This window comes from Patiria miniata, unplaced genomic scaffold (assembly GCF_015706575.1).
Source record: "Patiria miniata isolate m_02_andy unplaced genomic scaffold, ASM1570657v1 HiC_scaffold_19, whole genome shotgun sequence".
NCBI lineage: Eukaryota > Metazoa > Echinodermata > Asteroidea > Valvatida > Asterinidae > Patiria > Patiria miniata.
This window is the reverse complement of record NW_024037057.1, coordinates 9,860,924-9,877,182: the sequence shown is the minus strand read 5'-3', so window position 1 is coordinate 9,877,182 and position 16,259 is coordinate 9,860,924. Positions and strand designations below refer to the sequence as shown.

At 41.9% G+C, this 16,259-nt stretch overlaps 2 protein-coding genes across 4 annotated transcripts in view; both read right to left on the bottom strand.

Moving 5' to 3' along the window:
- LOC119725720 (NACHT domain- and WD repeat-containing protein 1-like) overlaps window positions 1-5,603 on the bottom strand; it is a 30,249-nt gene extending 24,646 nt beyond the window's left edge. For 2 of the 3 annotated variants that reach the window (XM_038197265.1, XM_038197266.1), the window contains exon 1: window positions 4,551-5,602. In XM_038197265.1, coding sequence (XP_038053193.1) covers window positions 4,551-4,766 — 216 coding nt within the window. In that variant the 5' untranslated portion in view covers window positions 4,767-5,602. Of the gene's footprint in view, window positions 1-4,550 lie in introns of all 3 variants that reach the window. The other variant, XM_038197264.1, reaches the window with a different exon arrangement.
- Window positions 5,467-16,167, bottom strand: LOC119725723 (flap endonuclease GEN homolog 1-like). Its single transcript, XM_038197268.1, has 10 exons — window positions 15,920-16,167; window positions 15,196-15,457; window positions 14,392-14,481; window positions 13,390-13,476; window positions 12,182-12,416; window positions 11,283-11,478; window positions 10,153-10,273; window positions 9,469-9,661; window positions 8,920-9,045; window positions 5,467-8,644 (listed from the first exon to the last, which is right to left on the bottom strand). The coding sequence occupies exons 1-10, from the start codon at window positions 16,075-16,077 to the stop codon at window positions 6,891-6,893; spliced, it is 3,222 nt and encodes a 1,073-aa protein (XP_038053196.1). The 5' UTR covers window positions 16,078-16,167; the 3' UTR covers window positions 5,467-6,890.
- Between the last annotated feature and the right edge of the window lie 92 nt (window positions 16,168-16,259).

Genomic DNA, 16,259 nt, shown 5'->3' with positions numbered 1-16,259 from the left:
GTGGGGGCCATGTTGCGCCCCCCCCCCCCCCCCGGATCTGCCCTTCTTTCGTAGCTGGATCCAAGCTCTGCAGAGTTCTGGTTACGCCTATGCAAAAACCAAAAACAGTGTCAGCTAACAGATCTACCGCGGGGCAAAATAAACGAACCAGTGGACCAAGAGAAGACAAATTTCCAGCTGCAGAACGGAACAATATCGCGCACATCTGATAAATTTTAGCACGCGAGAGCAACGACAATGCCACTACCATTAACCCCTAACACAGCCCCATAACTTACAATGATGAGATGTATCATTGACCAAAGCTGTGCTATAATACAATGGCACAGCCTATTCTAACCGCCTGACTATCTAATGATGAGTGAGATCGAACTACGATCGAATATTTGCCGTGCGTAATGCTGCGCCAAAGCACTATGTCAATACTCACAAAGGTGCCATCAAAAACTCCAAATCTGAATCAATAAAAACCTGGTTAATATTAAATGATGGGTTGGGTTAATATTGCAATCAAGGCAGACGATTCAAGTGGATGAGCGGTAAGGTAGTCAGATGTGCAAATTTTAAAGTCAAAGGGTAAATTTATGTCACGATGTTTCAGATATTGAACATGAATTGTACATGCAATCAGAATGCCGTGTACTCGGCACGGTGTAATCCTCGGCACATGCATTGTACGTGACAAGTGCGTATCCTAGCAACTTGAACAGACCAGGCTTTCGCGGTGGATAACATTCTCGCTTGCTGTGTGAATGATAAGATGTTCTTTCATTGTAACAACAGTGTCAATTGAAAACGAAATGGGCCATTGATGCCGGTACAAATAATAAGCAGTTCAAATAATTTTTCAGTTCGAATAACAATGTAACACATAATGGCACAACATGAAGAAAGTTTGTTTCAAAATAAAATTGGAAATGCCAGTTATAGCCCATGCCATAATTCAATTTCGAAAAAAAATGCGCCAGAAGTTTAAATTTAGGTCTACATAACAGGTAGCAACTGCGAGGGGAAGTATATTACATCACATAACCACTAGACGTTGTAGCTCAGCTCCTCTGAGATGCTCATGCAACCCTTCAAAGACTTTACAATAGGTGCTACATACAGCATCCGCAAATCTTCAAGAATCTGTGCGCAAGACACAAAGAACTAGACAGCAAGGCTAGACCTTATGGTAACGCAGTGAAAAGAAGTTTCAAACGTCTCAGAAAAGGTCTCCTTTTGATAAGAGCTCTGGCGGCGAGAGAACCCTTTCGAAGACCAGCAGGAGAAGCTTTATTGGATTGCGGGGGGTAAGCTGGTGTCACCAACGGAGCGAAATCAGATTAAGACGGTGGCTATATTCAGGACCGACAAGAATCCTCATGTCATCTCGGCAGGATTAAGACATCGAAAGATGTGTTGTTCATCACCAGCCTAACGGAAGCTAAGGTTCTCGGCTTCATCTTTCATTGTCATTCCACGATGAGCTTTAGCTATGAATATCCCAAGTTACAAGAAGTCCTGTATAGCCACGTATTTTGAAAGAGCCAACATTTAGCAGTTACAGGTTTTTTTCACGTGCACATTTTCAGTCCATTTTGTGTTCGTTGCGTATAATTGTACGTGTATACCAAAAGTTAAAAAAGTCCTTATGTGGCTTAATATAACGGAAACAACACGGACTAAACCGCGCATATGAAAAAGGCTCAAGTTGACGCCAGAAGACAAAAGTGAAAACACTTCCCTGGCATTAAAAAAATCTTGACTTGCTCTCCCCGAAGAAAACCCTTATTGGTGAAGTTTTACCCCTGCAGGGTTCGAGGGCCCTCATCACCAACCTCTTTGCTTGAACAAAGATGAGGGTGTCAGACGCAAGTCGATATATTGCACAATGCGCAAGAATGCTTGGTAAACAGCGAACAGTGAAACGGCCGCGGTCGTGTGGTTAATGCGTCAGGATTGGAAAGGCTAACAAAAAAAATGGCTGCAGAGGTATGAGGGTAACGGCTCCAATAAGTTGAGCAAATAACGGCCGAGTACAGTCAATACAGTTTGACAATTTTGACGAAGCTAAAGAAGTGGTTAGCTGGAAAACGCGTCACTAAATAGGGGTAACTGCACGTCATAAATTCCCTGATGATGAACGGAGCACACTGCTCGAAACGTCGAGTTACAACAACTGGTTCTTCTCAGAACCACACAACTCAAAAAAAGATATAATTCACAGCTACCGCAAACCCTCAATTCTTGGTATTGAAAGTCTGAACAGACACATTAAATTCAGCAAATATCTTTGTGGTTGTTAGGTTACTTTTTCCTTTTTGTTTGCAATTAAAGAACAGTAAAACGCACAAAGCATTTTGCTACGACTCATGCTGACATTATATAACAGCATAGAACAACATGCTATAATATAAGGTAATACTCCACTCATGCTATGGTAACCCTCATTATGATTTACTAAATGGGGATATTAAGCCTATTTATCTCTCAACACGGAGCGAGAGACGGTTTACCAGGCTCAGCCTACAGTCCACGCCACGATAACAGTTGGCCATGGCCATACCATGGAGCTATAGCTCCATGGCCATACCAAGTTCAGGCGTTCGTGTTGGCTCTCTGAGTCTGACCACTGCCGTTTTCAGTTCAATCGGGCATTTATTTATCCAGTTTTGACATCTCAACTCGATGTATAAACAATAAACACGTGAAGCTCCACATGATGGCACTTAGAGGAGACATCAGGTTGATCGTATCTCTTATAAATTGGTACGGACTGTTTACACTGGCTTTTCGGGTATGTTTCAAAATGAAATTAATAAGCGTATCGGGTTGCCCGATTTGATTAATGACTTGCAAGAATTTTCCCAAAAATACTGTGATCACGCAACGCAATCTACAAGCTGCATGGATACACCATATTCTAAGTAAGGAGTTAGTACATTGTGATTTCGCCAAACGCATCGGACGCACGTTACTCGTTTATTTTTTTGGCCTGTTTCCAAAACTGATCTCGAAACGTAAATCAAACACCGCCTCAGTGCCAAAAAGGTCTCAAATTCCTTCGACGAAGCGAAAGCCACTACTCGCTATATCTTGAACTGAATTCGACACGAGATGTCGGTGTTTCTCATCGATCTTCTTCTAGTTTCCATTTTGAAGATAAATAACGGACAACAAATCAACAAAGAAAGAAGCATCATATGACAAACAAGGTGCGAATTTAAGTATTTAACACTGCATGTTGATATCAACACATACTTTGAATTCTTTCTCAATCGTACTGAATAGAACTGGAAAATTTATCTCGAGTTCCGTTTACACCCATGCACCCAGCCACGTATGCGTGCCAAGTCAATATTCCAAACCCCGTTACGGGGAAAGCGATCCAGTTTATTCATAGCTCCGCCAAATATGCCGCCTCGATCAATAGAATTCTCTTCGGGCGGTGTTTACCAAACTTCTAAGCCGTTATGTTCTGCAAACGCACCGGTATTAATCCGTTAGGTTATGCGCTCCTAAGCTACGATAAGGCAGAGCAAGTTTACATAAATTGCACATAAGTAAAATTGTCTAAACAACATGGTGGCTAACATTTTTGGAACTCAAAATTACATTAAGACAATTTTCACACAGTTTATTGACACATTAAACTTGGGAACGCAACACCTTGAACTAATAAAATCGTCATTATTTTGGGTTCGATGTCCAAACATTATTGTAACCTATTGTTTTAAAATTGTTTTTTATATTCTTAGATTTGTTATGTTTAATATTTTTAACCCTAACTCCCTAGGCCTTTTTTGCTAGGATGTAGCCTCAATCCTGCAAAATCCTCCAATTGGCCTCATGCCTTTCATGGAAAAATAGCATATACATGTAGCCTCAATCCTGCAAATTCCTCCAGTATTTCTTGAATATGGTTCGTGGAGAGGTGACCACTGCCTGAATCCTGCAAAATCCTCCGGCTATGACTGTCAATAGGCTGAGGCAGAGGCAGTGACATCCTGGAGCAGTGCGGAGGATGTCAAGTATAATCCAGGACTAAATTTATGCTAGGCTGAGCATAAACAACACAAGGTCCGGCCCAAGACCTTGACACAGGGCGTCCTCCGAAATCAGCAACGCACTTTTGCCATGTAACCTTAATCCTGCAAATTCCTCCAATTTGCAAAAAGGATTTTGGAGGATTCAGGGCGGTTAGGGTTAATAGGGGTCTGGATGAAAACATCATTTACATGACGGTCTTGTACTTTTGTTTTTTCCTTGACATCCCCTGTTCATTTTATTATAATTACTCATGTCACAAGATGTAAAATAAATAAATAAATAAAATTATCTTTATTTCATTCAAGGGAACTGTTTTGAAAGACGACCAAAAATTAATCACTTATGTCGGTCATGGCAGTTCTTTCAAATATTCTGAAAAACACATTCCTGCATTTTGACAATGTACACAAGACGACAACCAAAGAAAGTTTTAACCTAGGAAATAATGTAGGACCTTTATATTGAACGAGAATGGTTATGTCAAAGAGATGTACAAAACAAAACTTTGGACTTACCTTCTTTGGTAAATCGGCTTCATTCGGTGGGAAACTGAGCCGCGCCCGTCGTCGAGGCCGATTGAACTCCACGGCACTGACCGACATGAAGCCTCTCTCGACGGCATCAGGCCGCCGGCGACGCCCGCTGGCTGTGTTGCCGTGCGCGCTGGTCATGGTCAGGAACGTTGGGATATCCGTGGTATCACTCCTACGGCTCCCTGTAGCGGACTGCATGTCGAGTCCACTGACGTTGTTGTTACCTCAGACAGAAACACAAAGCCTTTAACTTTCAGAGTTTCTTCATCCTGAGTGGTCTACCAATGACTTCATGTAGTTGTCTGGTATTAATCATCACAATATAGTGGTGGTGCTGTTGTCACAACATGGAACAGCACATGGTCCAAAGGGAGATACTTGTGTGGTGTCTCGCTAAGTGAAGGATGACGGTTCAGGCAGCAAGAGGTTCAAATTTTCTACAGCAGTGTGAATCCAGTGGCGGCGTCGTCGAGTCTCGGAGTCACAATCCTAAAGTCACAATCCACAATAACAACTAATGTCTGTCTGGGCATGGAGGAAGTTCCACGGTGGTCTGAGCAGTAAGGAAGAGCATGGAGCTATTAAGTCCGGGTTGCTTCAACTTGAGTCTTCTCCAAGTGACTTGCAAGGCCTATTGTCCAGGATTGATGGCCACTATACTTTCATCATATTTTGCCTGATTGGTCGGTCCACAAGCATGATGAGTTTGAGTTGCATGGCTTCCCAATGAATCGATACAAATGCTCATTAATTATATCCACCGAGTCAGTTTCCTTGTGTGGTTTCTTTGATATCCAATCAGAACACTCGAACATGGTGGACTCACACTTTCCAGGTCCATAGCTTGGAATTATGGCAAGTCATATTGTTCACAGTCTGTCACCATGGTGACTTAAAGCGGTGACAAACAAATCATTGGTATCCAAGGTAGCAGCCAATCAGAAACAACTAGACAAAATAAAGATTCTGCATCGTTCGCCGCTGTTAGATCATCTCCGTAAATGCGATAATAGTGTTGTGATCAACTGTCCATATATACTGCACAAAGCCAATCGTGTTCGCAATATAACTCCAAAGAGTAAACAGATATCTTCCCCAGAATTATATCTTACAACAGATAACGATGGTTTCCAATCGCCAACGGAGAACTCTTCAAACAAAGTCTGATAAGATTGCAAGCGATACTGATAAGTGACCAATATAACGGAACACGTGTAGTGTACCAAGAGGTCAAGTCCTATGGCGGCTGTAATGGTAAAGTCTGGTACACCACCATGGAGCTATACCAAACTGAAAAGAGTTCAGTGGCTAAGCTTGCTTAATTCCCACCGAGTGAGGCTCCACTTTTTGTCTGTTGAAGAGTGCTGTCATGTTTAGAATGCAGCTTTTGTATCCACCAAACCGACCTCCAAACACTGATAGTACTCCATTGATAACCACGCTTCACAAGTCCTATTGACCACTTCCAACCCCTTTGTGTTACGCCCACGAAAGCTGTTGGGTATCTCACCGTCTCATCCCCGACTCATCCTTTAGATATCTCAATCAGTAATCCAAAAGGGGACCGACTATGGGGCAGGTAGACGCGTGCTGTTTGTTGTTGTGGTTACAATCACAGAGTCCTTAGCGTTATAAATGACCTTAATTATTGTGATTGGACATTTCGGCTCCGGAAACATGTCCGGTTAGTTAAAAACGGGACCCGATTTATCATCGGTCAATATTTTTGCGGCCACTGAAATGATAAGACTAATAAAATCTAACTTGGATTTACACTGGATTTCAGATTCTGTGAAATTATTCAATAATTGAGCAACTCGGTCAAGCATAGAGCAAGAAACTGATCAAAATCACAGGTTACTTAAACTGTTGCCAATAGTTTCGATGAAGTGATAAGTTCGAGTGAATCAAGTCATGACATCATTAAAACATTCCTCCAATCTGGCCTTAGTTATTGATTTCTCTTCCGCATCTGAATTATTGAACTACGATGTTAATAATAAATGAGTAAGGACAATCAATAAATTGGGTTTCAGCCTTGGTGCGCGAAGTTGTAGTAGGAAGATTGTTTCTTTGCTGAAAATAAAATGGGCGTATAAAATTAACTTTTGTTGTTTGGCAATGACGGCATTTTGTGTTGCCTACTGATCAACAGTATACTGCAAGTTTAACCTTTTACCATCCTTGAATAAAAATAAACACCATGTTAGAATCAACACAGGATTGCAGTATTTGCAGCAAACCAATTTTCAACACTTTTTTAACTTTCATGGTTTACTAAGGAAAGGGGGAAAAACTTGAGGTATTTTTTTTTCTGATTAGCTATGGCATGACGTCATCTTCTTCATTGTCGCCATCAAATATTTCCATCAGAATTTTCCGGTCACGTCCTCGTTTCCCGCCAAATGTGCTCCCAGTTTTCATCGTGAGGGCAGCAGACAGAACTCCATTCTGATTCCCATGTTTCCTTCTCAATCTGTCCAATAGGGAAACAGGACTGTTCTCCACTTCATGTAAGATGGATTCCAATTGGTTGTTCAAAGAACGTCCTGGTTTGTGATTGGCTGAGATCTGTTCACGATGTGAGGTGGTTCCTGATTGGCCAATTGAAAGACTTGACACACTTTGATGACAGGCTCCTTGGGAAATACTCAAGTCTTTGAATTTCCTTGGCAGGTGTGAAACGGGTGTTGTGATTGGCTGTCCATTTTGCCCTGCTCTTAGTCTCACTGGCTCTGATTGGTTAGAAGTGCCAAGGAAGGATTCATCATCCACAATGGGGGTGTCTACATCTATAGGCAGAGGGGCAAGCGTGTGGCACAAAGTCCCAGCAGGTGTCTGTGAAGAGAATTGTCCCCTGTCGCAGGTTGATAAACACGTGTATGGTGACTCCGACTCTAAGCCCCCATGATTCAAAACAAGACCGTCATCATGAGCAAGTTCAACATCACATCCATCAGACTCTCCCTCATCATCTTGGAGTAAACTTCCTTTTAACTCTTCAGGACTTCCTCCCAGTTTTTCATCCTTTCCCAGCGGACCATTTTTGTCCTCAAATTTTTGAAGGAAGCACCTCAACTTTTCTTTGAAATCAAGAGAGATGTCTTCTGTATCGTCGTCTTGGTTCTTGTCGCTAGCTTCCCCGTTTGATGTATCTCCTGATCCGTGTATATCTGACGTAACACCTAACCTCAAGCTGCTGCCCAGTGACGTCTGATCCTTCTCTACACTGGGAAGAAACCTCTCCCCGCATTCGCCTCTGACCAACAAACTCTCCGTATCTTTTGATATTTCGGGCAGCTCTGACTTTTCAGATGGATTTTCATCTCCCGTTGTCTCTTCTGTTCTTGCATCTTCCACTCCTAACGTCTCATTCCTCTGTAGAAGACTTTCATCTTCACTGAGAACATTCGTCACTTCAAATTTTAAGCTGAAATTGATGGCGAAAGGGGGACATTCCTGTGCTGCTTGGACTAGTGAAGGTTCACAAAGGTTTATAACTCCTCCGAGTTCCGTCTGTTCTGTTGGCCCTCCTTCTCTGCCTTCTGAAAGTTCTTGATCTGACGTTTCAGAATGACTTCCACATTCCTTAGGCTGCAGCAGAGTGTCGTCCTGCGAAAGCATCTTGGTCAGCTCAAAGCCAAGACTGAAGTTGGCATCTTCTGGGTTGCCTGGCGAAACAGATGATGAGAATGATGATGAGAATGATGACTCATCTAATGTTATGGTCTCAACATCTTCCCTCTTGAGACGAAGTCGTTCACTCAGAGGTAGCGGTTCTGCATCCACGTCTTCTTCTTCTTCATCTTCTTCATCTTCTTCATCATCTTTATCTTCTTCATCATCTTCACCTTCATCCTCAATGGAAGAATGTGAGACATTTCCTGTCGTGATCTCTCTACTCCGCCTTGGTTTGCGATACAAAGGTTTCACATTGATGTTTCTCATGGAGGGTCCTTTGGCGATTGACGTAGGAGGTCTGTCTTCAGCAACGATTGTTGAGGAGGATGTGAGGTCAGGAGAAGTCAAATCCATGTCTTGAAAGGCATCACTCAAGGAGCTGACAGTCTTTTTTCCTAAAAACAAAGCACAATAACTTAAAAAAGGGAAAACCAGGAACAAGAAAATTGGACACATTTTTCTTTGTGTCTTCAGTTCTGTGGAATGAAAATAATATGTGGGTCAATCTTAATAAAAAATACACAAAGTGTTGGACAAATTTGGGAGTTATGACATTTTTGCACTGACACAATGAAGTGTGCCTATTTGTATTGAATAGTAAGGCTGTGTTCACACAGACAAATTCTGATTGAATCTTAATCGAAGATGACAAATCAAACATTGGACTTACGTTTCTGTTTGGTCTTGGCAGCTTTTGATTCCTCAAACGTTGACATCAATGCAGGGAAGGCTGTGGCGAATAGTTCTTCCCTTTCAATAGTGGTGGGATACTGAAGCTCGGAGTGGGGAATACCAGCTATTTCAAAGAGACAGGATAGAGTGTGATTTGAAAAGTTTGGCCAAAGTCATGAATGCTTTCTACTAGTCCAATGATCCCCATTACAGAAGTGGTGGCCGGTGTTTGTTTATGGTGTAAATCGAGGACATACACATGCAATATGAGGACAGAAACCAAATCGAGGACGACCTTGATTAGAAAATGTGTACAAAATAAATGAGAGCTGTTGCAAAAAAAGGACACACAAAAACATTTAAACAAAAAAGTACATAAAAACAAGAGTATAAACATATGAAAAGGGAAGTGGAACAATAGAACGTTTAATGTAACAGCCGTTAAGTGATTTCTCATGGGAAATCACTCAATGGCTCTTACACCTGATAATAAATAAATAATGCAATTCTAGTCTTGACTGAAATAAATGGACAGTGTGTAACTTACTTTGCCACTGGACCTCAACACACGCCACACCTTGCCTGACTCTCTTCTTGATCACTGCAGTCGGTGTCAAGTGAAGCCGAGGGTCGAAGGACTGACCGGATGATATGGCCGTCAGGTCCCACAGAGTGACCAATGGGAAGACTTTCTCTACTGTGTAGTCCTCCGGCCATTCTAGTTTGGACGAAACAAACTTCTGCAACGGATACAAACCAAAAAAAACAAAACAATCAAACAAATAAATCATGAATATCAGTGGGCTCTGATATGCTCTACAATATGCCAATAGAACTTTATCATGCTGCCACCATTTCAGTCATGTTCCCTGTATCCAATAACAGTGATAACTTTTTTCTGTGCAAAAAGGAACCAGACTATTTTTCCTTCCAGCCTCGCTTTGGTTACATTGATTTGAATTAAATTAGGTTTTGCCCTTCACCGACGATACATTTGAATGGGAAAAATCCAAATGGCTGCAACATGATAATGGGCTATATGTAAAACTCACTGTCATTTTCCGTCTCATTTTCTCCACATTTTCTGTCACTCTCTGAAAATCAGCTCCCCCCCCCCCCCCCCCCCCCCCGCCCCAGTTCACCCCCCCCCCACGCCCCAGTGCACCCCCTCCCCCTGTGTACCGTCCTCCTAGTATTTATTGGTTAATACAAATATTAACCCACGAGTTACCTGCGCACTAATGAGCTGAGGTCTCTTCCATGAAAGCTTTGTCTTTGGACACTTGTCTTTTACTGACAAGAACTCCTCTATAACTGGCTCACTGGGGAAGTCCGGTAGTGCACAAGCTTTCCTAGTGAGCGATAGAAAAATACAAAAAGATGTCGGGTAATCAAACTGGTATTAATCTGTTAGGCAAAAAAACAAAATGATAGTTCTGTTTCCGATTCACAAATAGGGTAGTTAGGTTGGGAATTTGGGGTTTTTTTGTAATATTTTTGTGTGCAATCATATGGAGGCGTCTGCAAATTGTCAAGGGTAAACTAGAAGGTACTAATTGATGGTTTTGGGTGTTTTTTTTTCTATTTTTTTCCCATAAAAACATTAGCGTAGGGGCAGTCAGAATAGAATTTCTTCCAAATACGGCACAGCCGGTGCATGTCAGGACAGTTTGACACCCAAAATGCCAATGCACGGGACAATCTGTAGGAACTGACGTCATATCAGAGAGACCTATTTTGCTAAATTTGTCAATAAGCATGTCTTTAGTTTTTCTTTTCTAGAAGGGTTGAGGTTTGGAGTGGTGGGGCAGAGTAGGATGGGATGCAGTTGAGCTTCGTTGTAGGAGACTAACCACTGATCTCTATATAAAGACTGGATAGCGGATATCCATACACCATTCACACAGTAGACTTTGCATATTGACCAATTCGCCCCCGGTCTCACGAAGATGGCCGCGTATAATACGAACGTTCTACGCGTATATATAGCGCGCGTTGTATCAACAGTTGACGCGCATTTTGGTCACGTACACATATTATGATGTTCTAAAAAGGACACATTTCCGTAGTGATTATTATTTCCAAAACGCCGAAAAAGTGAACTGCGGCATTAAAAAAGTAAACCACGACGTTAGAAAAATTGTAAACCTTGGTCGGTGGTGGTGGTCAAAATATAAGTCAAGTGAACCGCGATGTTACAAAAAAAAATCATGCTGTCTATAAAGACAGCAACTTGTCTTTTGTAGATCACCAGCCGGTCTCACCGGTCTCACCAATATGGCGTCAAATTCATTCAGTGTGCGGCTCTTTATCCGCTATCCAGTCTTTATATAGACATCAGTGAGACTAACTAATCCTTACTTCATGACCTGTGGTTCCATCGATGCCTTTGCCCTAGATCTTGCTAACGCATGCCACGCACACGAGCACTCTGGAGTGTCAACAGACTTAGGATGGCAGGCAACGTCGCTGTGACACATGGCACAGCCGTACACCTTATGCTCTCTCCCTGAGCCTACATGGGTGCAGCGGGCACAGTGGGGTGACTTCTTGGGAGCTGATGGATAACATCAAAACAGACCAGTAGTATCGTTGGGAAAATGACTTGTTGAAATTACTGCCCCCAGTTTAGGCCAAAAAAAAAAAGTCTCCGGTTTCTGGTATGGAGCTTGCCCAACAAGTGGTGCGGCGACGCGGCTTTTTTTTCTTTTTACCTGTTTTTTTTGCTTCGAATGTCAGCTGATGACTGCAAATGGTGCCCGACTAAACTTAGTGCAAATATTATGGGAGACCAGAGAGGCCACATGTATAAAGCTTATTCTCGATCATAACCCAATCTAAAAACACGTTAAAATTGTGCAGCAGCAGGTTCCAGTCAAACCAGTGAGTTTGGTGGTTTTGAGACATCATCTTTCATTGGAAAAAAAACTTTTTCATTTTGCCGACGCGCATGGCTACGGCGACGCACGCGCATACCAGAAACCGGAGACTTTTTTTTTTTGGCCTTATCAAATTTTGTTTTCAATCCTTCACACATCCGCAAATGGGTGCAAGCTAGCAAGTCTGGTTCCTTGACCTGATTCCCAGATGCATGTATTATCATCTTTTTTGCAATAACTGACCTTCATTGAGATAATATATGAAGAAAACATTAAGCAACATCAGGTTGCAACACTCTTTCCCTATCCATTTTTGAAAGCTACAGCAAAAGTAAATGTTGCATATTCTCTCTAATTCAATGACAAGACGTTCATCCATACCTTCCTGTAAGCAATTCCGAGGTACCTTCCCATCAGCCCAGTCTCTGAATCTCTCCAGAGCATTCACTTCAGGTCCTAGTTCCCTCATCAGCCCCACGGCTTGCTTAGGACCAACGCCTACAACCCCCAGGGTGTAGTCACAGCCGAGGAGGAGCCCCAGGGCAACAAGCTTGCTCTGGTCCAAACCAAGACGTGACTCAATGTCATCCATTGAGTAGCATTCAATGTGTGGATCCTGAGAAATCAGAAAAATCATTGGAAATATTTTAACCCTGTAACAGAACTCAACCCATCAAACCCCAACGGCATGTTTTGTTGGAATCTGTCAGAATGGGTACAGTACCCCTAAACTGACAGTCTTTTACATTGGATTGAAACACCTCCAGAATCAAAGTCAGAAATAGGTGTCAAATTAGGTTTTGCCCTTCACCGACATTTAAACACTGTATACTCAGTGTGTTACCTCCCGAGTGAAAGTTGGAAAAAAGAGCTTACCGATCCCGTTAGCTCGGTGGTCGAGTGGTAAGACATCTGGACTAGAAAGCAGGAGGTCGTGGGTTCGAGTCCAACCCGAGTGATTTTTTCCAACTGTCACTCGGGAGGTAACACACTGAGTATACAGTGTTTAAACATCGGTGAAGGGCAAAACCTAATTTGATTTACATCACCCCGATTCAATAATTCCATCTTATAACAGAAATATGTGTGTACAATTTCCCATATGGTGTTGGAATTTGCCAGGATGGGTAATGTTCCTAGTAAATCAGGCTAGGGATTTAGGGTTAAAATGTCCCGGCCTCCTATTGTTTGATCAGTCACAGACAGTCAAAAATTTCTTCCACTTCCCCTGCCATGTTTTTGCATACAGACTAGTCAAAAACAATCAGATCACATTCATGTAAACACTGTGACTTTCCATCAAAAGAATTCCATCAAAAGAGGTAACTAGGTACAGCTGGCATATCAATCACCTCCAGTCAAAGCATGGCTATATCAAATTAACAAGGGAATTTGTAAATTTTAAAAAAGTCAGTCCGCTGATTTTGACCACTGCAATGGCATAGCTGAATTTACCAGCATTTAATGGAGTAGCACTCAATGTGTAAATCCTAAAAAAAAAATACATGGTGTGCAACGCAGATATTTGCTTTGAAAATAATTTTTCAACAAGATAATGTTCATTAAATCCTTTCATTTTAAGAGCTTGCCTTTGTGTTGAGCGTGAAGTTCTTGTAGACAGTTCGGGCCCCATAGAGAAACACATCCCCATCCTCAGTCAAGCAGGCATCGGCAAGCTGAGAAGAAACACACAAAAAATGCTTTAAAAAAAACCCACCTACCTGCTCTATTTTCTAATGCCATGTAATCGGAAGCAGTATTGTTATTATTATTTTTTGGCCTAAACACTCTTCAGTCCAAAAGCTTTCATTTTCCTTTCTTAAAATTGGTGGCCAAGTTGGCTACTGATTTAACATACCCACCCTCCTCTCCTTACCCCTTGCACATTCATGAGAGCACACAAGCCAACTTGGCTACTGATTCCACAGACCCACCCTCCTCTCCTTACCCCTTGTACGTTCGTAAGAGCACACAAGCCAAGTTGGCTACTGATTCCACAGACCCACCCTCCTCTCCTTACCCCTTGTACGTTCGTAAGAGCACACAAGCCAAGTTGGCTACTGATTTAACATACCCACCCTCCTCTCCTTACCCCTTGCACATTCATGAGAGCACACAAGCCAACTTGGCTACTGATTCCACAGACCCACCCTCCTCTCCTTACCCCTTGTACGTTCGTAAGAGCACACAAGCCAAGTTGGCTACTGATTCCACAGACCCACCCTCCTCTCCTTACCCCTTGTACGTTCGTAAGAGCACACAAGCCAAGTTGGCTACTGATTCCACAGACCCACCCTCCTCTCCTTACCCCTTGTACATTCATAAGAGCACACAAGCCAAGTTGGCTATTGATTTCACAGACCCACCCTCCTCTCCTTACCCCTTGTACGTTCATAAGAGCACACAAGCCAAGTTGGCTACTGATTCCACAGACCCACCCTCCTCTCCTTATCCCTTGTACGTTCGTAAGAGCACACAAGCCAAGTTGGCTACTGATTTCACATGCCAACCCTCCTTACCCCTTGTACATTCATAAGAGCACACAAGCCAAGTTGGCTACTGATTCCACAGACCCACCCTCCTCTCCTTACCCCTTGTACGTTCATAAGAGCACACATTGCTTCTGCCTCTCCTACAGCCTGCACACAGGGAACACCAAGACTCTCTAGCATCTCCTGACACTGAAACAAAATACAAACAATTCAAACACAGCTTAGTTAAATGCTCTTTGACATCAAGACTGTCTGAATCTTAAAGGGAATATACAACATATGCAAACATCAAAAAACAAAACTAGCAAATTATTATGAAATACCTTACTGGATTTTAATAGTCTCAAGCATCCTGTGAAATCATGGCACCTGGTGTGCTGTCATATTCAAGAAAAGTGGAATTTTTGAATCAATTCCCAATGATGGTGCAGAAAAACTACCTGTTTTCAAATACTGCCCCCAATTTACCAAATTCAGTTAGTCCCAATACATTTTCTTTGCAATCAGTAATTTTGATTACACATCCATGAACAGGTGCAAGTCAGCTAGTCTGATTCCCTGACGTCTATAGATAAATTGCTCTGTTCCGTCTAAAGTACAGTCAGGGAACCAGACTACTACAGCACTTTTGGGTTTTTTTCCCCAGCATCTATGAACACAGAACTTTCAACAGGTCAGTGTAACAATATTTCCTATAAAATACTAATCCCAAATCCATCAATTTCTGAAAATTTCAGCAAAAGCAAATGTTGTCTATTGATCTCTTTATGCCTTATACTTTTGCTGCCCATTTTCTGGTTTCAGGCATGAAGTAATTTCAACTGAGGATAAGCATCTCTATAGGCAATTTAAATTGTAGCTGTGGGTGTGGCTAGGTATAAAGTTTTCAGAATGCAGGCATACCTCCTTGACTACAAACTTGAATCGTTTTCGTTCTTTCTTCTTCTTTCCGCCTGCCACACTCCTGTTCACGGCAGTTCCTCCTGTGGCTGTCTTACTCCGTTTGCTCCTCCAATGCCCCCATCTGCCTCGTGCCCCGCCCTCAATGCGGGCATTGGTCCGTCTCTCCATCTCATCCCACTTCAGTTCCGGTGGTTCACCGTCCAGAACGAAGATCAGGTTGACACCCAACTGAGTCAGATTGGTCACACGGAAGAAGAGGTTCCTATAGATATTTAAAACAAATTAGGATCATTCAACTATGTTAACAAAAATAACAGTAACTTCGTAAGCACTGTTGTTGATATTATCGATATCACTCGATTATTCAATATTATTTTGTTATCGATATTGCAAATAGCAATTTTGTTATATTGAAGTTTGGATGTTGAGGAATGATATCGTAAATATTGAAAATGCGTTGGATTATCATCAAAATAAATCTCCCAAGTTATGCTTTTGCAAAAAGTTGCAAAACTGCAAGAAAAGTTAGGCCTACTTCTCAAATTGTCAAAAAAAAAGCGAAAAAATTCAAACAAAATGTCCAAAATACATTCAGATGATGAAACAATTCACACTGTGCTGAAGCACAAAATTACATAATTATATTATTATTGATATGAGGAAAATTAATGAGCAATTGTACAATTAATGAATTCTCAACGCTGAGGGCGCTATTGAGACTAACCGGAGGTGTGGTTTTGTGACAGGCACTCCCTGCAAAGCTGATGAACTTTCGCAAATCCACACGCTCAAATCAACTACTATGGTCTGACCTTTTAGGGACTTCAGAGTTTTGTGGGTTTTGATAGGAGCAAGTATACCCCACAGCTGATTGACTCCCATCCCAATTGTGTTGATTAAATCATACGAAGTTAACAAAAAGTTAGAGCCGAGGCAAATCAACTCAAAACAGCCGCCATTTTTTAACTTCCTCTTTCATTCATAATAAGTAATAAAAGTAGCAATTTAGAATAAAAGTCAATATATAAACCAATTATAGAAGCTTGAAAATAAAAGTAAAAAAA